Source organism: Anolis sagrei, chromosome 2 (genome assembly GCF_037176765.1).
Source record: "Anolis sagrei isolate rAnoSag1 chromosome 2, rAnoSag1.mat, whole genome shotgun sequence".
NCBI lineage: Eukaryota > Metazoa > Chordata > Lepidosauria > Squamata > Dactyloidae > Anolis > Anolis sagrei.
In genome coordinates, this window is record NC_090022.1 from 44785412 (window position 1) to 44808537 (window position 23126).

Genomic DNA, 23126 nt, shown 5'->3' on the forward strand with positions numbered 1-23126 from the left:
CTCTGATGTGGTGGCTACCGAGGCCCCATGCTGGCAATTTGTTATTAAATTCTTCTTCTTTTAAAATGGCTTGTATAATACTTTCATTTGCCTTCTCCAACTTTGCAACTGTTGGTTTATTTATTTGTTTGTTGTTGTTGCTGCTGCAGTGATGGTGGCTGTGTGTCTTCAAGTTGTTCTTGATTGATGGCAATCTAAAGTGAACCTAACATGGTGTTTCTTTGCAAGATTTACTTAGAGGAGGTTACCTTCCTTTGAAACTAAGAGAATGTAAGTTTCCCAAGGTCACCCAAGGGTTTCCATGGAGGTGCAGGGATTCAAATCTTGGTCTCCAAAGTCATGGTCAAATGCCCAAACCACTACACTATGCTGTCTCTGAATACAAATTGAATAATTACTGGACTATGATGGTAGGATCTATAGCCATACTCAATTATTAGATTGGGAAGATCATTCTGAAGCATGATGTCTAAAAACCTAGGCACATTTACACTACTTAGTTATAGTGCCATTACTCTACATTGACTGCTGTGATTCCATTCTTGGATCCATGAGTTTATATTTTGTAGAAGCACTACAAGGAGTGTCAGGCTGAGAGTCTAAATATCCATCCTAAAACTGCTGATCTTAGGATTCCATAGTACAGAACCATGGCAGTTAATGTAGAACTATAGTTAATTACATATTAATTACATTTTATCACTGATCCAAATACCTCTTCTTTTCCTCCACACCCATAATCCCTGGCAACATTAATTCTATTCTCTCATCCATGAAACAGTTTGTATTTGTGTTGCGATGAAACTAATATTGTATGACAGGGAGAGAAAGAAAAAGTATCAGGAAACCTCAGTGAGGAGAATCCTTCTGCAAACCCCATCCTGGTTTTGAAATAGATTCAGAGGACTACTATCATTTCCCCCAATGTTGTGGTCATAGGGCTGGCTAAAGATAATCACTGGCCATGTTCTGATAGTTGGTTCATAACAAGGCAGGCATTCTCCTCTTGAAATCCCAGAGAATTGTGTTTTTGTTATTTATTAGCTATCGGGACATAGGAGGTGATGATCTTCAGCTGCCCTGTCTTTCTCTAGCCATTACATCACCATGTTGTGAGAACTCAGAAAAATGTGAGGAAATTATCCCCACCATGAAAATGTTTTCAGAAATTGTAATTTTAAAGAATATTCCTGCAGCTAGGGAAAAATGCCAGTAATGTGTTCCCTTTGTTTTTAATAAACACAAATTTAATTGGTGCATTTGTGTGTACTTCCTTTTCTTAGTGATGTATGTAGTATTGAAATGTTTGGATCTTAGTATATAGTATATAAAAATTTGTAAGTAGATGAATACTGGTCTTGCAGTCTGATCACATCCGATGTAAGGGTTAAATCCAATTATTTGTCCCCAGTAGATCCTCTGAAATTACTATGTTGAAAATAATATTTCTGAGCTGAAATATTAATTCCCACATAGAAAGTGCTGTTTTCTGTGCAGAAAATGCTGTAATCCAGGATGTATTCTGAATAAAAATCCCAGATGGCTGATTTGTAGGCCTGGGTAACAACGGAAAAATTTGTTTCTAAAATCAATTCGTTTTTTGGGGGTTTTTGCGTTTCGTTATTTAAAATAATTACAAAATTTTCCTTTTAAAAAGTTCAATATTTACGAAATTTCGTAAATGTGAAAAAAATTACAAAATATTAATGAAACGATTTCCGAAACAATAACGAATCAATTTGTTAATGGCGGACACGACCGCGAAGTACGCTAAAAAACCTCCAAATGGGACAGGGGGAACTTCTGAAGCTTCCCTCTCCCTCTGTTGTTGACTATTGGTGTGATATTATAAAAAATTTTCACTAATTAAACAAAAAACAACTATAAAACTTGCCCCAGACATGCGGAAATAATAACGAAACAACCTCAAAATGATAACGAAACGAATACATAACGAATTACGAAGCATTTACAAAACGTATTTAAAAATTCGTTTTTTTAAAAAATTGCTCCAGAATGGTTTGTTATCGCTTCGTAATCAAGAAAATTAACGAATTATTAACGAATTACGAATTAACGAAACGAAACCGCCCAGCCCTACTGATTTGCATAGGAAACAGGATTTTATGTGCAAAAAGCAGTATTTCCTGTGCTGAAAGCAACATTTTCTGCACAAGAATTAGTATTTCTCTATTGAAATACTATTTTACAAGCAGAAAATGCTGTTTTCTGTGCAACAAATCACTTGCAAATTTTACATTGAATAAGGCCAGAATTGTGTAGAGCCTCCAAAAATTTGTGTTTTTCAAAGTGGAAGTAAATAGCTAAAATAACTAATTATTATATTTGAACAGAAATTTAGTACAGATTTTCACCCCTATTTCATACAGAGAGACAGGGGTAAGACTAGGCATATTAATTACACAAGGCCAGCCCAGCTGTAATCCTCTGAGCCAATTTCAAGGCATCCTATTTTTGAGTAAGTGCTTATGTCTGGAGCGTAGGCCTGGGTAACAACGGAAAAATTTGTTTCTAAAATCGATTTGTATTTGGGGTTTTTTTTTGTTTCGATATTTAAAATAATTACAAAATTTTCCTTTTAAAAAGTTCGATATTTACAAAATTTCATAAATGGTAAAAAATTAACGAATCGATTTCCGAAACAATAACGAATTGATTTGTTAATGGCGGACGCGACCGCGAAATATGCTAAAAAACCTCCAAAACCTTCTGAAGCTTCCCTCTCCCTCTGTTGTTGACTGTTGGTGTGATATTATAATTTTTTTTCACTAATTAAACCATAAAACTGGCCCAGACATGCAGAAATAATAACGAAACGACCTCAAAACAATAACGAAACGAATACAATATCGAAATACGAAGCATTTACAAAACGTTTTTGAAAATTCATTTTTTTAAATAATTGCTCCAGAATGGTTAGTTATCGTTTTGTAATTGAAAAAATTAACGAATTATTAACGAATTACGAATTAACGAAACGAAACCACCCAGCCCTACTGGAGAGTATGTAGCAGCTCAATGAGAGAATGATACCTATGTTACAGTAAAGGCTACAGGGCATTTTTGAGTTTTTTGAAGCAATTACTTTATTTTAGGAACAAAGCAACCCTGAGATGTACACCTGTGGAGTCCCCTTTCTTTCATGGCTACAATTTTCATAATTTGGGAGCTATGGCAGAAGCAAGTGGACAGATGGACAGATACATTCTCTTACTGTACATAAAACAATAGTAAATGGCCAAATACAAAACATAACAACAGCACCCAGGCACATTTTCAAAAATTAAAGGGAATTACACTAATCAATGTGCACATAAAATGCATATTTATTACTATTTATCCATTGCAAACAATTTATTAAAATTCAGTTTATTGGTTTATTTTACTTTTATTTGGAGAATTTTCTGACACAACTGATAGTTAAACTGAAATTAGACAATGATCATATTACAACAGAAGCAAATCAAAAGAAAGTTTAAAAACAGCTCTGTAAAAAAAACCTACAACTCCTCAGCAGGCATTCAGTTGCCAAAAAAAAAAAAAACAAAAAACCCTGCCAAAATAATAGTGGTTAGGTTTTGCAAAAAAATAAAAAAAAATCATCAAGTTCACCTTCCAGGGCCATCTCTTCCAAGAATAACTTTAAGAACAGTGTGAATGCTTTGTTTTCGAACTGAATTACATTTATACACTGTCAGAAATAATCACCAACTTTCCACTGTGCTATTTAAAGAAGAATTTAGACAGAGGATTTGATGAACAAATATTTGCAAATAAGCAGATAGTCACTGGTAATTCTGTAGGTAAATTGATGTTTTTGCTTGATATAGACAAAGATTGTAAATAACCAGTCTGATGTATTCCTCTAAGTGAATGACCTGGAAACAAAGTAAGTGACAGGAGTAAATGGAAAAAAGAATTGCATTTTATTATGTTGTTAAATATGGATTTTTGAATGCTTAATTTGTGTTGTATCTGTATGTTTTCCTGCCCATCTAAATTAAACAAACAATGGAGAATATTACAAGATGAAGTGAAGCTCTATTCTTCCTCACTTACTGTACAATTTTTATTTCATTGTTTATAGATACAGGGAAGAAGTTGTAAGTAGCCCTGCCTCTTAGGTTTTTAGAGCACTGATTCAGAAAATTGCATTGGATATACCTCATCAGCTCTGGCTTCTTAGATATGGTTATCATTATTTCTATGGGTGAGAAGATGACATATGGCATGTGTTCTGTACCTCAAAAACTAGTGCCATTTTTGGAATCAGCAGGTCAGGATATTTCCAGAAACAGGTCTAAAATGTGTCTTGGCCAGTGATAATCCCAACTACAATAGGACCATTAAATCCTTTGTTGGAGTTGGAGAAAGGCATTGAAAGGAGGCTGAGGAGAGCAGCGGCAGTGGTGCAGCCTGAGAAAGAGAAGGGACGAAGGAGGATGGAGGGAGGTGGGAGGAGGACGAAGGAGGAGGGCGGAGGGAGGGCGCGAGGAGGGCACGGAGAGGAGTGCCAGGCCTGGTGGGCTGCCCCTGCCGCTCTCCCCAGTATCCTTCTCCAACTCCTCCCACATAGCTATTTACAGGCAGCCAGGAGAGAGGAAGAAAGCAAGGCAAACTAGGCAAGCCCGGTGGTTTTCGGAGGCTTCTGCCAGCTGATCGGGTGCCCTTGCTTCCTTCCTCTCTCTCCCAGCAGCCCGGAAATGGCAATTTTGCAGAAGTTGGAAAAGGGCTGTGAAAGCAGAGCAGGGAAAACAACGGGGGCAGCCCAGCGGGCCTGGCATCCCTGCCCCTGGTGCCCCTATCCCTGTCCTCCTCCTTCGCCCTCCTCCTCTCCCCTCCCTCCGTCCTCCTCCTCCTCAGGCCATGCTTCTAAGGGACTTGTCCCCACTGCCACCCTCCCCGCTCTACTTTCAAGGCCCTCCAAATCCTCGCATGTCACCATTTGCAGGTAGCCAGGAGAGTGGGGAAGGAAGCAAGGCCACCTGAGCAGCCAGCAGAAGCCTCCGATGGTCACTGGGCTCACCCAGACCCAAGGAAGTGCCTCTAGACTATGACTCCCAGCAGCCCTGGGCAGCGGCATGCCTTGGACATGTCCACTGAGGCATTCTGGGAGTCGTAGTTACCAAATCAATTGAATTGTGTTGGGTGAGGGGTCTTATATGGCGAGTATATCCCTAACTCTATATTTTAACTTGAAAAGTTAGAGGGTGGTCTTATACACCCAGTTGTGTTGTACTCCGGAACATACAGTACTTCTTCTGCCTCATCACACAGTATGATCTTACTCTCTTTCTTTTGAGGTCTTAAAGGGAGGTTGGATAGCCATCTCTCAGGAGTGCTATTGTTGTGTATTCCTGCATGGAAGAGAGGTTGAACTGGATGGCTCTGGGGTCCTATAAATAAAAAAAAACTAATTGGTCACAGGACTCTTTGCTACAGCTGATCCTGCTAGTGCAAGAAAAATGAGTTAGAGTACAATGAATTTCTGAAATTATAGAATTCATCAAATTGTAATCAAAACTAGTATCCAAAATATATCTTTAAAGTAATCTGGGGAACAAGGGATTTATAACAAAAGTATCTCCCTCATGTTAATCTTCTCTTTTATTAAAACTGCCCATGTTGTGCCTTGAACTGGGAATTAAGTTAGCAGAAAGTGTGGTCTTCCCCTCTCAGCAGTTGCTCTTGCTTTATCCATATAATCCAGTTCTAAGCAAATAATCTGGATGTTATATGGCGGTGTAGAAGGGGCCTCAGACATCCAGAGTATGACTATTATTGATCACAAAATGTATGCCTGAATCTAGGCCTTCTCTATATCAATATTATTCAAAGTGGTCCACAATTTATTGTCTCTTGGTTCTTATTGAGTTTCCAGGACACAAAAATAATTGTACTAGACAATTGTATCTAAATAAGGTACCGATCTCTAACATGCTGGGAAAGATGTCTGCCACATTATAAACTTTGGGAGGCAGAATTCTGAATGACAAGGGAACACAGCAGGTGCTTTTTCTATGTTATAAAATAAATAGGCTGCATTTCAACTTCCTTATGAAAGTCTAGACAAGAACTGGTCCAGGCCTACAACATTAAATTGTTCTTACAAGCACAATTTATGAAAATTTCTTCCAAAATTAGTAATGTAATTGTTAATACTCTTCAATTAAAAAAAAATAAAAATGGTGGTGAGGGTGATTTTCCTTCTCTTGGCTTTAGATATCTTTTCATGACAAAACCAGAGGCTGAGTAAAGCAATCTAACCTCACTTTCAGAAAACCCTTGACTCCAAGGAGTAAAATGATTTTTCTACAGGCATCCTTCACAAATCTTTTTTTCCATGGCCTGATATTCAGCAACCTCATATTGTGTTCATTCATCGAGAAGATTCCAGTGATTATACTTTTCCTGGGATGCTACTATTTCATACTGCTGATAAAGACTGACACATTTTAATATTTTTCCATGGGATGAAAACCTCATATCATATAGAAATCTAGCAGAGTATGGATAACTTCAATACAACTAGGTATCCTAGGTATCCTTGGTGGTTTGATTCAGGACCCCTGTGAATACCAAAATCCTTGAATGTTTAAGTCCCATGATATATACTAATAGTGGCCCTTATATAAAATGGTAAAATCAAGTATTGCTTTTTGAATTACAAAAATATTTCAAACCACAGATGGTTGAACCTGTGATATAGAGGGTCAACTCTATCACTTCATCTTTCTCAGAATAAAGTGTCATGGCAAGGGTGGGTAAGTTTGCTTTGCAGCCCAGGGAAAAAAAAACACTTCATGGCTTGCAAGACATGCAGGGCTGATAAAAGACTGCTTCACCCTACTGATTGGAGATTGTGTCCCTTTTTAAAAGCACTATTTCATGTTGTTGAGAAGGTAAATATAGCTTGATTGGCTTTGATTTCCTTTCTTTGTGTTTGTCAGTGAAGCCATTCCTGCAGCTGGCACCTGGGCAAGGGTTTCTTCCTCCACTCTACATCTTTCTCCATTTGGGGAGAATATGCCACAGGTCATGCACATCCTTGCTGTTATGTCAAATATTGATCAGAAATAGTGGCAAGGATGCTCACAATTGCTACCGACCCTCCAAGTTCAGAATATAAACAACACTGGGGTGATACCACCATGATGTATGATCAGTGATAGAAAATAGCAAGATTCCCATGCATATTGCTCATCTTTCCATTTTGAAAGGCCAGTGATGGGTTTTAAGGATATGTGGGCTGAGGAAGTGATTGGGCTTAGAAGGATAGAGTGCTGGTGGCTATTAGCATGCATGCCAATGGGCATGTTGAGGAGCCATCAATAGTATTAAAGGAGCTTTCCTTGGAACTAAATGAGTTATCCCAGATGTTATAAGAGTAAAATGGGTCCAGCACCTTGTAAAGTTACCCAAAGGTTAAAGTTACAGCCCAGAGCAATTCACCATCCCACTAACAAAGAAATCACCAGCTATCATTGGGGAAGAGTTACCCTGAGACTCAACACTGGCCCTAGGAGGGACATGGAGGGGCTGGATTAGGCCCAAAGAATGAAGACTCCCATTATTGTTTTAAAATACAAAATATTGACATCATATATCACTTCTGTTTTCATCTCACAACTGAGCAAAAGTTAAGGAATGCTTATTGACCTTCAGTGTGACACAGCAGTGGATATTGTATTAGATTTTTCCAATTGAGATTCCCTGAACCAATCTGTGAAGTTGAGAAGTTTACCAGGTGTTGTTTTCCTCAACACTACAATACCCAAAAAAGAAAAACTGCTTTTGTGGGTCACTACCTGCCATGAAACCAAATGTGAAAAGGCCAGGAAGCTAAATAATATGTTCACTTTTTTTAACAAAAAAGTTCAAGTAATATTGACTAGCTAGAAACAAGTTGGAGTCATTTTCCAGAATACTTCATATCATACTTGTATTTCTTTCCTGCCATAAATTTGTAAAGCCGTTACCTTTTCATGGATAATGATTCCCAATTTGTTTCTTGTCCTGGATATTAATGAAAGGTATATTGTGTCTTTGAATATCCTCTACACAGGAAGTATCTCTTTCATTGTATATTTGATATGTTTAAAATGTTTTGGAAAGTGATAATGAAGAGTTGTGAAAGTTAATGTTTATTCAAAATTTCCAATTATTTCATTGGGCATTACTCCCCTGTAAACATGCATAAGATTGCAGTTTGAGACCATACCCCCCTTCATTTATTGAAGATTTAATACAGCTGACTAGTCTGAAGGTATGTGATGTATTTTTAAACAGTGGTGACCTTCAGTTATCCTATCTATCTGGCTAGGTCTTCCTAAGGAGCATTGTTATTTTACAAAAATACCAAATATCAGTTTGGTATGCCTTTCCAGTTGTGTTATAAAATGTAGCTAACATGAATTCCCTGAGTAGAAAACAAGGAAATCTTTTTTAAAATAATTTGAACTGGATATAGTCCAAAAATATTCTTTGGTTTAGTTATTAGCTTTTCCCCACAGTGAAAAATATTAAATTAAGTCTTCCCTCAAATTGGCCATAACTTTCAATTAAAATAAACGAAGTTTCATTCTGCTAACAATATCAATCAGCCCATCTAATGAAGAATTACAGCAGAAATGGTTCACCTGCTCGCTTAATATGGAAACGCTCAACCGCATTGTATTATGGGCTTTGACTGAGTGATATATAAGAAACCACGTGCCTTGTTGCAACACTTGCATGGAGATTTCTTATCCCCAAATGGCTAGTAAATCCAAAATACTGTAATCCAGTACATCTGGGCATAATCAGGTTAGGGAAGGCTGATTCATAAGTTACTTACCTACTTAGGCAATCCCTCATTGCCCAAGTATGATGGCCTTCCAAATGTAGTGTCTTGGTGGTGGATACGTAGGTGACTGTGGAGCCCTATTCTTCATCCACATGTTCTTCTAAAGTGAGGCATCGTTTTCGAGGTGGAAGGTGGTTTTGATGCGCCTTCCTCTTGGCACGTTTCTCCCTTTTGCTCTCCATTTGTGCCTCTTTGAATTCTGCAGCACTACTAGTCACAGTTGGCCTGCAGTTAGAGTACTCAAAGGCCACAGCTTCCCAGTTCTTGGTGTCTATACACAGTTTTAAGGTTAGCTTTGAGCCCATCTTTAAATCTCTTTTCCTGTCCACCAACATTCCATCTTCCATTCTTGAGTTTGGAATATAGTAATTGTTTTGGGAGATGGTGATCAGGCATTCAGACAATGTGGCCAGTCAGTGCTGGTGGTCTTTGCTTCTTCCAGCATGCTGACATTTGTCTGTCTGTCTTCCCAAGAGATTTTCAGGATTTTTCGGAGGCAGTGCTGATGAAATCGTTCCAGGAGTTGTGTGTGATGTCTGTAGACAGTCCATGTTTTGCAGGTGTATAACAGGGTTGGGAGGACTATAGCTTTATAAACAAGCACCTAGGTATCCCTACAGATGTCCCGATCCTCAAACACTCTCTGCTTCATTCAGATGGTTCATAAGATAGATTTATGTTATTGTATCTATTGTCCCCACCTCCCTTTATTTCAGTGGCTGGCAACTATGAAAGTCTGTAATTATGAAACTGAAATCCAATAAGCTGCTTAAACTTTCTGCTTCACACAATATTTTGGCTCAAAATTCTTGTCCCATCTGATTTTCCACTTTTGGAGAGGTGAAAATTTAACCAAGGGAGATCACCATATCTTTCTGGCCACTGTTGGTATTGATTGTGCCATTGTGTCACACAATTTTAAATGGCCATGGATAGTGAGATCCAAGCCACTGTGGGTTTAGTCTGGTGAGAAAATAGTCCAGAATAAATCTCACCAAGCTGAAGCAGAAGCCACCGGGGTATTTATTTCTGTTCCAGCTAGAAAAGGATGACAGCTGCAGTAATCAGCTGAAGGAATAGCCATCCCCCAGTACAAGAAATTACACATTTTATATTTTTCCCAGTCTGAATTCCCCTTGCCCACCCCCAGAGCCGGCTTTGAATGCATTGCGTTGACCCTTGGCCTCTTTGGCTTCTCGCTTGCTGGCCAAGTGAGAGCTTCTCCAGAGCCTTAATTGCAGACAATCTTGCCTGCTCATTAATTCATTATCTTCAAGGCTATGTAACCCCTTATCTTGGTCCAGCTGGACCGGATCACTGGGGGAAGGCAAAGATGTCTCCACCTGGGGGTGTGGGAATTCACTCTCGTTATCAGTCTCACTAACATTCTTTTCCCCTGGGAACTGACTTGCTGTTTCCCTTCAGCAACCTCACCGTCAGGCCTGTCTAAACCATGTACAGAAATTTGTAACCCATCATCTCCCTCATCATCCTGTATGAATTCTGGCTCACAGAGCTCAGTTTCAGACTCAGAGTCAAGCTGAGTCACAACAGGTTTCTTGATAGGATCTGGGGATCAATTCCTCTGGGAAGGGGAACATCATTGTTGGAGGAATGTCAACATCCTCTTCTCCTCATGGGTGGGAAAATATCCTTTGTGAAGAATGATTAAAGTGTCCAAAAGGTTACCCAGTTCCAAGTGGCCTAGCCTCTGTCCCTCTGAGCCTAGTGAAAAGGAAACCATCAGTCGATTGTTCATATTGTGAAATGCTTGAAAGTCCATTCAACAAAATGTAGACTCAGGGCAGCTGGTGGCACCTGAGCCAGCAGGTTCTGGCCAGAGTTCATAAAAAGGTCACCTTGCCTCATGTCTTATACATGTATACATACATATAAAATCATTGATAATAAAATACAGTTACAGATAGGTACACATGAGAGCTAGGGGGAGAAAGAGGGGCACTTTGGGGATGTTATTCCTTCTGCAGATTGGCAAAAAACTTAATTCTTGTTATATCATTCCAGCCTGGAGTCTTTGGCAAAACTATGAATTCCCTGATTATAAACTATCTTTTATTGGGGGGGGGGGTCACCTCTGACTACACCATGAACTTTCAGAGTTGACTATGCAATGAAGGTGGAGTGTGATAGAAAGTGTAGTACTGATCTATTGGAAGACAGAGACATATGGAAGCTGGAATGAACTTGTCTTATGTTACTCTTCAAGCCAGAATCAGAAATAATGGATTTGAATTACAAAATGGCAGGTTATGAATAAATATTAGTACCTCTTGAGATTAAGAGCAGTCCAGTACTAGAAATACACCACTTTGGAAGTAAATAATAACAACAACAACAACAACAACAACAACAATAATAATAACAACTTCATTTTTATACCCTGCCACCTTCTCCCCAAGAGGACTTGGGCGGCTTACATGGGGACTAGCTTGATCACAGATGAAAAACAACAGCATTAAAATCAAACAATAACATGACTGAAACTCTCTTTTGTTGACATGTTTTCAATGAAAGTTCAGTGGCCATTTGTCAGGAATATTTTCAGGTTTATTTGCTGCATTTGTGGCAAGAGATTGGCCTAAGTAACCCTTAGAATTCCTTCCAAATCTGTAGTTGTATGACATGAGTTGACAAAATCATTTCCTAAAATTGACATATATTATTATATGAAAATTATTTACTATAATGAATGTTGACAAAATGGACTTTAAAAATCTAATTATGAGAAGAATTGAGAAATATGTGTTTTCAATGAAGTTTAGTTGCTATTACAGAGATATGTTTCCTTGAATTATATTTTTCCCTAGGAAAATAGCACAGTACCGCATGCTTTGTGCCATTTCAAGGATAGCTTCATAATTGTTCTTTCTACATAGTTTTCTTTTAATGTCGCAAGTTCATTGCATAGTTGCCAAATTAAATTTTTAAGATACTAAAACATACTTGTGCACAATTATACTTCTTGTTACCCTCTCTCTCTCTCTGGGATTTACTGAGTCCTTTTATCTCATGCATTCATAGCTGAGTATTTTGAATTCTTTGCTCCAGATGGCCAACAGGTGCACCCTATGTATGACTATTGTATTTACTGCTGATTTGCACATCTGAGAGTTTAGCATACACACAGTGCAATTGGATACAATAATGTACCAGCGGTTTTGTGTATGGGTGTGTATGGGCTGCCGACTAAACAGATTATGAACTTGGCTATCTCAGCTACACAGTGGTAGTAATTAAATGGGAAGGGGAAAGGGGAAAAAGAATGGCCAGTTAAATAATGCTAATTGTAGATAGTTGTTGTTTCTCCCTTTTCTCTCTTTCCTTTTCCTTTTATGCTGACAGCTGCTCACAGATTTTCTCATTTCTTTAGCCTATGCAATTTATTTTTTTTCTCAAACCATAATGATAATTTTAATAGACTAATTGAGAGAAATATTTTCTTTGTTTAAAAGGCAAATATTAAAAGGTGTCTCTTGCCAGTATTTAATGTGCGGACAATGATCTGAACTGAATTTCCACCAAGTATTTTGAAGCGATTCCCTTCTCCCCCACCACCCCAATCTGTCTACATGTTTGACACAAGTTAATTGACTTCCTATATCTAAGAACTTTATAGCTTTTTGAGTCTCAGAATCATTATGAGCTATTGCTTTCTTAGTCACCCATGATGGCCAGAGTATATTATATGGCAGGGAAGTCTTGAAATTATTTCCGCTATTTCTATAATTAATTGTTTTATGAAATGAACACTGAATTGCTAGAAGTTTCATTCCTAGATAGTTCACACTGAAGTTGTTTCTGTTTGATGCACAGTGTAAGTTTCTGTTTGATGCACAGTGTAAGTACTTCAATGGTAATACTTACAAGTCTTGTCACTAAGAAAATTCTATTCATTTAATAGTATTTATTATTCTGAATTTGTAAGGCTCGGTACTTATACAGTTTAGAAAGATACTGGGGATACCCTTAGGTTTTCAGTATAACATACTAATGTGAATAGCCTCGGTTGTATTGGCCATATAAAGAAACAACTAGTTCCAAAATCTGCCTGGTGGCAAAATCTTAATTGTGCTAACTAAAAGGAATTTTAAAAAATCACACTAACTCCCAAAGCTTCCTTCACATGTCTGTCAAGCAGAAATGGTTAAATGGCATGGAAGAGAAATCAGGGATGGTGCTGTAATCCTATCATCTTCTTCTGCTTCAAATGTCATAGGAAGAATACATAGATAAAAGATGAAAAATGTCCCTTCCCTTGCCATACAGGAAATTACAATTAAAACTGTTGCTACTTTTCTGTTTTTCGTGTGCCTATCATGAATTAACACTTAGCCATAATGCCATCATATCATCTCAGGAAGGTACAATCACATAACTCATTCCCAATTTACTGAGACCCAGCCTTTACTGATAATTAATCTTAGATTCAGTTACTTCGATGCCTTGGTAGTCATTTTTGAAATAGTTCTGATGTGGTGCCATTTTTATTTATTTATTGGTTCAACTTTAGGGTAGAACCCATAGCGCCAAGAATGCTGATGTACATTTTATGATTTTTTTAAGGAACTGTGGAATAGTTTTACTGAAGTGTTTTACTGGAATAGGACTGGGACATATGTTTTTACTGTGGATTCCTCAGGGCTCATTTCTGTCTCCCATGTAAAGCTAAAAATCCTTATTCTTCAATATGATCCTATCATTATTTTTGAGATCTTTTGAGAAGACTCTTCTTTTTATCCCACTAATCTCACAAATATACTTGATGGGAATATGAGAGAGGGCCTTCCCTGTTGCCCTCCACCAGAATTTATAGAGAGGTTAAACTGGTGCTCTTTCTGTAGGCAGGTGAAGAGTTGTTGGGGGGTTTTTTTTGTAAGGTATTTAAGACTGATTGCTAAAGGGGAACAACTCTTGCATAATGTGCAGTACTTTCTATTTTTTAAAAAAAATATTTTAACTGAATCATAGAATCATAGCGTTGGAAGAGACCACATGGGACAACCCCCTGCCATGGAGGAAAAGCACAAAGTACCCCTGACAGATGACCATCCAGTTTAAAAGCCTCCAAAGAAGGAGCCTCTACCACACTCTGAGGGCCTATCTACACAGTACCTAAAGCACAGCACAACATTTACTGAGTTAAAAGGGGAGGGGAACATGGCTACATTACACTACTGGTAAATCCTTGGTGATTCACTGCAATGGATGAAAAACATCGGATAAAAAGTTCCCCCTTTATCCCAATCCAGCAAGAAAATTAGCAGATTCGCATCACTATATATCCCTGCACTCTCAAAATAAATAAATAAATAAAATGTGTAATTTCATTCCCCTTCCCGTGTGGAAACTGCTTCAGCACATGTCTGCTTTTAAAAAGTCCAAAACAGTTGATCAGCTGATTAGACTGTGAAATGGACACACAGCTGATTTAAAGAAAGCACAAACGGAGAGCAATTAGAACTCTCTGGAACTCTTTAATCTCATATGCACACATGCAAATCTGCTTATATTTATATTAAGATATTTGCACATGCACATAACCACATATACAATCCAGCGCATAACAGAGGGATTTTTGTTTGAAAATCCCTTCTGCTGGATGTCACCTGTCCATCCTCCATCTTGTTCTAATACAGAGGAAGCCTGTGAGCTTGGCGGCAGACTCAATCCCAGGCTTAACAGATCTGTGGGGACCTGCTGTCAGGTCCCAGGATTTTTAACCCCCATTTAAAACTCACATTTTGCGCTGTCCGGAGGTGCCCTGAGGCAGAGAGTTCCACTGTTGAACAGCTCTTACAGTCAGAAAGTTCTAATGTTCAGGTGGAATTTCCTTTTCTGTAATTTGAACCCATTGTTCTGAGTCCTAATCTCCAGAGTAGCAGAAAACAAGCTTGCACCCTCTTCCTTATGACATCCTTTCTTGTCATGCCTCCTCTTGACCTTCTCTTTTGCAGGCTAAACATACCCAGTTCTTTAAGGTGCTTCTCATAGGGCATGGTTTTCAAACCATAATCATTTTAGTCACCCTCCTCTGGACATATTCCAGCTTGTTAAAATCTCTTTTAAATTGTGATGCGCAGAATTGGACACAGTATTCTAGGTGAGGTCTGACTAAAGCAGAATAGTGATACACCATGACTTCCCAAAATCTAGACCAGGCATGTGCAAACTTTGGCCCTCAAGGTGTTTTGGACTTCTACTCCCAGAAATCCCAGCCAACATACTGGCTGTTAGGAATTGTGGGAGTTGAAGTCCAAAACACCTGGAGGACCAAAGTTTGCTCATGCCTGATCTGGACACTATATTCCTTCTGATTCACCCTGAAATTCCATTGCCTTTTTTAGCTGCAGCATCACATTGTCTACTCATGTTTAAGTTGTTGTCCATGAAGACTCCACAATCTTTTTCACATGGACTGTTGTCAAGACAGGCATCACCCATTCTCCATCTTAGCATTTCAGTTTTTCTGCCTATGTGTAGTATTTTACATTTGTCCTTGCTGAAATTCATTTTGTTAGTTTTGGTTAAGGTCACTTGCAATTCTGATCTTGTCCTCTGGAGTATTAGCTGTCCCTCCTCTAATTCATACATCATTAATTAAGATGATAAACAGTACTGTGCCCAGGACAGAATCCTGCAGCACTCCACTAGTCACTCCTTTCAAGAATTAAGAGGAACCATTGGTTTGGTCTTTGGGTTTGGTCACGTAACCAATTACAGATCCACCTAATACAGTAGTAGCATTGCCTTGCCCACATCTGTTATTTTGTTTTTTGTTACATCATCACATCATCAGTAGGCCAGCATGTTATCAGATTTAGACATCATCAGTTTAGTAACCATAGCTGCTTTGGCCAGTTGGTATGAGGAAGAGCTGTCTTTAATATCATAGCAATATTTCTCATTGCCATTTGTTAAACATTTTGCTTTTAATAGTTTATATGCTGGGTTGTTGTAGGTTTTTTTGGGCTATATGGCCATGGTCTAGAGGCATTTTCTCCTGATGTTTCGCCTGCATCTATGGCAAGCAGTCTCAGAGGTACTTTATATGCTGCTAGATATTTTTAATGTGAAGACTGCTATAGAATGTGCTTTATTTTCTAAGAGTTTATTCTTCTACATATCTCTTTTTGTCACTTATTGTTACATAGTAATCACTCAAATTGCCCTTTAAATAGTGAAAAAGGTAGACCTCATTTTTACCGTCTCTTTTTATTCTTTACTGAAGCTTCATGTCAAAACAATATTATCTGTCTTCCTACCTTTCCATACATTAGAATAAACTCTACTTATTCTAGAAGCATTTGTATTGTTCAAATACATACAATGTACAATGTAAAAAAAAAGCAAGATTATGCTTGTTGTTTTAATATCTTACAATATTTTCCATCTTCATTAATTTAATACATTTCTATCATCTCTTCCATTTCCGTAAACTAACAAACCTGTTATTTTTACCTTTTTATGTTTAACATATATTACGTTCATCTCAAAATAAGAACGCACTTAGAGGGTTTTTCTTTCTTTCTTTTTTCAGCTGATAGTGTCAAATCTAATGATATAATTTCCTGTAATGAGTGGGGGGAAATTGGTAACTGGGAGCTTCATCTTTACTTTTGGGGTCACAACTCAGCTTTGTAGGTTTCTCTATACCAGTGGTTCTCAACTTGGGGTCCCCAGATGTTTTTTGGCCTACAACTCCCAGAAATCCTAGCCAGTTTAGCAGCTATTAGGATTTCTGGGAGTTGTAGGCCAAAAACATCTGGGGACCCCAGGTTGAGAACCACTGCTCTATACCATCTTCTCCATTACATACTTGGACATATAATCTTTTCCCTATTCTAAAATAATGAAACACCTATGTGGAGACCTAACTACTAGCCATGAGAGTTTTAAGATAAAGTAATCAGGAAGTTTGGTCCTGAGGGCCATCATGGCATAATGGTTGGAATGTTGGGCTACAATTCTGGAAACCAGGGTTTGAATCCCTGTTTGACCATGGAAACTCACTGACCCTATATTTTTGCCTTTCCCTTCCTCTGAAACTGAGAGGATGTGGCTTGCCTATGGCTGTTCAGTGGGTTTCTTTGACTGAGTGGGAATTCAAATCTTAAGTCTCCAAAAGCCTAGTCCAACATTCAAACTGGTTCTCCCACATCCAGAAACATCTACACATGGAGAATGACTTTTTGAAAAAGATAATCTCTTTTCTGCATGTGGTTTTAAGCTGCTGACATTCCTGGGTCAAGTTACTTGATTGTTTTTTGTGTCCTGTATTTTAACTAATACGCTTTACATACTGCAAAGTGTTTTCTTAACAATACTACATTGGTTTCAGCTGCATGACTCAAAATCTAGTTCTTGCACTTTACTATTATTCCCTGCCTATAGACATAGTGTTCTACTCCATATTGTCCTTCTACCCCGAATCTGTCACCTGGCTTTGGTACTCTATTCATCAGCCCTGTCCTTGCAACTGATTTGCACCAGCTCACTCGACCACAGCTCAGTAATTGCATACTATGTCACACTATTGGTTGTTTGGTCAATGGTTACTTTATAATCATGTTTATGGTGTTGTTTCATGTATTTTTCTGTGTCATAATTTAAACTCTGTTGATTGGGCTTGTCCCCATGTAAGCTGCCCCGAGTCCATTCAGGGAGATGGTAGCGGGATACAAAAATAAGGCTATTATTATTACTATTATTATTATTATTATTTACACATGACTGTCATGATTCTGTATATTACAGATGACAATATACTGCGTGGACCAGTTTTCATCCAAGAACCAAGCAGTGTTGTTTTTGCACTGGATTCTGATGAGAAGAAAGTCAAACTGAACTGTGAAGTTAAGGGAAATCCTAAACCAACGATAAGGTTTGTTGCATATCTATAATGTCTTTGGCAGCGTTTTTATTATAAATTGAGGGGGAAGAAAAATAAAATCTATATATTAATTTTAGTGGGATGATCATAAATTAGGATTGATCGTGTTTTTCCAATCCTAGAATTCTGTGAACTGAAGTCACAGATGTGTCAATCAATGAAAACAATGCTGCTGCATTATACTTCGACAAAAAACAAACTTTTTAAAAATATGCTTACTGCATTCATATTAAAGGAGGAGTTTATTTCAATTTCATTAAATCTACACTAACTATGAAAGTTAACAAACTGCAAGAGATGATTAAAAAGCAAATGCCAACCATGATTTTATGCCTCATTCCCTTCCCTATCCCAGTTTGAATTTGAATGAGTGTAAGAATTTTAGAAAACCCGATTTCTCACTGTCCAGCCTATGATAAAGAATGAATGAGATTACAAAGAAGCATAAAAAACATATGAAATAAAAGCCAGACTCATTCACCCCACTGTGTTCTGCATTGGCAGTATCTCAGAACAAAAACCTGAATTTCACACACATGATTGCTAAAAAATTATTTTAAAAAACAAAGCCAATAAATTGAATTCTCACATGAATATTTAGAATCAATGCAACATCTATTCCTTTTCTGGGAGACCATCACTAAAGTGCTATTCAGTTTGTCTTCTGGGTCCCCTTCTCCTTCCAATTATCTCCATTATTTCCTTCCATTTCTCAGACTGTGTTCTGAAAGATACAAAGAAAATAAAGAAATATTGAGACAAAATTAGAAAAAAAGGTACATCAATGTGTTGTCGAAAGTATTCATGGCCAGAATCACTGGGTTGCTTTGAGTTTTCTGAGCTGTATAGCCATGTTCTAGAAGCATTCTCTCCTGACATTTTTCCACATCTATGGCAGGCATCCTCAGAGATGTAGGGGTCTGTTGGAAACTAGAAAAGTGAGGTTTATATATCTGTGGAATGTCCAAAGTGGGAGAAAGAACTCTTGACTGCTCTGAGGATGCTTGCCATAGATGCAGGCGAAACGTCAGGAGAGAATGCCTCTAGAACATGGCCATATAGCCCGAAAAAACCTACAACAACCCAATTCCTGTTATTTTCCCTTCCTCTAGTGGTCACGTGCAGTAATCCAATAGGTATTATCTTTATATACTGCCCTGGTCCCCGTAACATTGAACTGAATTGAATTGAATAGCTTTATTGTAGCATTTAATTTCTTAGTGCAATAGCATAATGGTGCTATTGTACAATGAAATTAAATGCTTTCCCCAGCACACATCACAAAACAGCAAACACTTCCCACCAAACCTCAACCACCTGAACCTTGGAATTACAGCTCCAGTTATAGTTAGAGCTCTAGGGCAAAAGTTCTCAGCCTGTTTGTCCTTGTCACCCTATACCATCTGCCAGATGGCAATAATTAAAAAAAAAATATGCTGAGTGTGATGGATCCCCAAGAATGCTCTGAGCTTTCTTTAGGCTGTGGGACCTATAAAGTTATTCCAAAGAGGGGAGAGGATAAACAATAATTTGCTGTGCAGAAGTGGTTATCCTTTGGAGCACATTCCTATCTGCCACTGTGCAGTTACCAAACCATGCACAGATGCAATAGTGTAGGACACTGTCGATAGCACAGTGGTAGAAAGTCACCAGCATTTTTTCTTTCAGTTGTTGGTTCCTTAGAAGTCTCAGATTGTATAATCTCCGCTGGGCCCTCTTAACCAATGCTTCCATATGAGCGCCCCAGGTCAGATCCTCCTTAACAGTGACACCCAGGAACTTAAAACTGGCCACCCACTCCACTTTGTCTCAATTTTTGACCAAGGGCTGGATTTCTGGACTCTTCTTTCTGTAGTCCACTATAAGCTTCTTGGTTTTACTGATGTTAAGAACCAGGTTATTGTCCCTGCATGATGAGAGAAACCAATCTACCTCATCCCAATAGGCAGACTCATCCCCTTCTGAGATAAGACCCGCCATGGCTGTATCATCTGCAAGTAATATTGCTCCGATGGGTAGGGGTCAGGCAAGTAGCTGGGGGGGGGGGGCTTGAGGGGCTTCACCCCCCCCCCCCCCGAAATCCTCATGGTGGTTTGCGAAAAGGCCTTACTGGTACATTATTTAAACTGTTATGTTTATTCATATCATGATCTGATCACCATACTCAATATATCCCATATGCATGGGGGTATTGGGGTAATGATACAAAAGGTTTGCTAGGGTAGACCCTCTTTCACTCAGACTCAGCCCCCCCCCAAACTCAGCCCCCCCGAAACCCCCCCCTGAAAAAAACTCAGTCACATGTGCAGCCACATGTGTACTAAGTGTAAAGCAGAGGACTCAACACACAGCACTATGGCATCCCAGTGTTGAGAGTGAGAGCTGATGAGGTATGATTACATAATCTAACCCTGTGGGAACATCCAGACAAGAAGTCCATGGTCCAGAACAGACTGAATATGACAATCCAAGATCCATGAGTTTAGAAACCAGTCTGTGTTCGAGAATTGTATTAAACACATAACTAAAGTCTGCAAAAAGCATCCTTACATAGTTCCCCCATTACTCCAGGCGGGTCAGAGTGGTGTAGAGTCTGATGGCTATCGCGTCCTCTATCCATCTGTTAGCTCTATATGCAAACTGATGCTTGTCCAATGTATGTGGAAGGCAAGAAATGATATGCCTGAAAACCAGTTTTTCAAGAAGGAATAATAGACTGACATAAAGACCAGTTAAGAATTACAGTAAAAACACTGGCCAATTGGTCAGCAGAGGCTTTAAGCACCCAGCCAGAAAGACCATCTGGTTCAGTGGCCTTGCTAGGATTCATAGCACTCAAAACATGCCTTATCTCATCTTCCTCTATGTTGAGGTGGGAGCTGCAGGTTCCCAATGACTGAATTCCAGCTACCTGTGGTAGGCTTACTTGAAAGCAGGCAAAAAAGTGATTCAACTCCTTTGCCAATGAGACATCCCCTTCCGTAGGAATGTCATTGTAAAGTAAATATAACTAATAAGTATGTAATTCTGGATAACACTATCTGAATTGTGATGTTTTTGATTCAGAAGATTTATCTTGCATTTGAGAAGATGGAACAGATTATTCATAGATACTATAAAATGTTCGCCTTGAAGCAGCAATGCAAGAGCGATAAAAATGTAATCCATTTTATGACTGACCACCAAAAAGTATACTTATCAAAAGTTATATCACATTTCATTATTCTACAGGCAGTTGTGATTTCTTGCTTGTTAGGAACAAGAGTGTTTTTGTCGTTTGGTTCAATATATATTTTTCAATAAATCCTTTAACGTTAGCAAAATTCAACAACTGACACTTTTGTGTTATAGGTGGAAGTTAAATGGAACCATAGTTGACATTGGTATGGATTACCGCTACAGTGTGGTTGAAGGCAGCTTGTTGATCAATAATCCCAATAAGACTCAAGATGCTGGAACATACCAGTGCATAGCAACAAATTCATTTGGAACAATTGTTAGCCGAGAAGCAAAACTACAGTTTGCGTGTAAGTATAATGGTAGACATTGCTTCATTTAATCATAATTTGGAATAAAACCAGACTGATGGCTTTTAGGAAGCATACATACTATTCTATTTAGGATGTTCTTTGATTTGATAAATGAATGTGTGAACTATTTGGAAGCTGAAATATTTTGAGCGATCTTGAGAAGTGAAAAGAATGTGGTTCCATTTCTTAGTTCTGGGTTGAGATAAAAAAAAGTGGTATATAGTGATATGATGCAATATTGTTGAATTACATGTGTTCATGCTTAACTTCAGAATAATTCACATAGCCAATGGACTTATAAAAATAAAACCCATAATGGTAATTGTTCTTGTCTGTTACACAGTGAATGACCTAATGAGGACTCCAGAGTTTTTTTTTAGCAATGTTCCATTTATACTTACATTTATGAGTCACTCAAATACAGGCAGTCTCCAAGTTATGAACAAGATGGGTTCTATAGATTTGTTCTTAAGTTGAATTTGTATGTCAGTTGGTACAGGTACTCCAGCCACTCTCTCTCTCTCTCTCTCTCTCTCTCTCTCTCTCTCTTTGGATAACACCCCTGTGGTGTTTGTTGTGTTCTCTGTGCTCTGTTCAAAAGATTTCACCTTGCTTTCTGTCCCTGGGTTAATTGGATTTTGAAAAAAAAATGGCTTGTTGTGGGATCAAGGATTAGTGATCAAGCTTCAGTGGAGATACCTTTTCTCCATGATAACTCTTTCAGGAGTGGTTTTCCCTTCCCTTTCTAGGGGTAGATTTCTCTCGTTTCCTGTTGTCTCACTTTCTTAACTAAGAGTTGTTTGTAAGTCAGATGCTGTAACTGCTTAGGCACATACTATTACTTTTCTGAAGACATTTCTCTCATTTGTTCTGATTGTCCTTTTTCATAAAGTGGAGTGTGATATTACAATAATGAGAATGAAATAAATGCTAAATGTTTTTCTATGTCCTGATGATTAGCATTTATTTTTTTAAAAAATACATGTTTGTACTTATACCGATCAACTGAGGCATTTTAAATTGGCTAATGACACCACCTGAGGATATGATTTAAGGTCTCAAACCATTTAGAGTTTCAGTTAGAAGCAGTTCATATCTATGTGCTTGGTTGTTAATGTTACCTGGTCATAGAACAATTAATGGATATAATTTTTAAGACTTGTTTTGGAAAGTCTGTTGTCAAGAAAATAATTTGATATATTCCTCTCTGAAACGAAAATGTTTTTGTTTCTGACTTTTTCCTGTTACCTTTCACAGTCTTACTTGAGTGGGTAGCAGTACTGAAAGAGGGACATAAATGAATTATAGAAGATAAATAAAACAAACGAGGAATCTGTATTTATCTGCATGGCACATCTTCTGTATTAATCTTCATTATTTTAAGTGATAGGTATGTAAGATGTGATTTACTCCTGTCTTACTCTCCAAATAGTACTATAGCCATGAAGAATTATATTCATTATTTATATATTTATATTCCATGGTTTTGGGAAATCCCTTAGAAGGTAGTTTTCAAAAACGAAGGACAGTGTCACCCCAGAAAAGTGCTCATCTAAAATGTCTTCTTGAAAATAATACTATCAATATATATATATATATATATATATATATATATATATATATATATTCAAAACTATTGTACAAGTAAAAGGGTAGAGGTACACATATTAGATACTGAAGCTCACTTTCCATAATATGAATTAATAATGTAAACCATCATGAGTTTTCTTATGTTTATTTATTCATTTAATTTGTATATCAGTATGGGACTGTAGGCATTTCACAGCACAGCTTAAAACAAAATATAGCCAAAACAGTT

The 23126-nt window shown here is 38.0% G+C and overlaps 1 protein-coding gene across 10 annotated transcripts in view; it reads left to right on the plus strand.

Annotated features, from left to right (window-relative positions):
- The window catches only part of LOC132769389 (contactin-4), a 643374-nt gene that overhangs the window by 366520 nt on the left and 253728 nt on the right, over window positions 1-23126 (plus strand). For all 10 annotated transcript variants that reach the window (XM_060766321.2, XM_060766322.2, XM_060766323.2 and 7 more), the window contains 2 exons: window positions 17642-17768; window positions 21129-21304. In XM_060766321.2, coding sequence (XP_060622304.2) covers window positions 17642-17768; window positions 21129-21304 — 303 coding nt within the window. The remainder of the gene's footprint in view (window positions 1-17641; window positions 17769-21128; window positions 21305-23126) is intronic.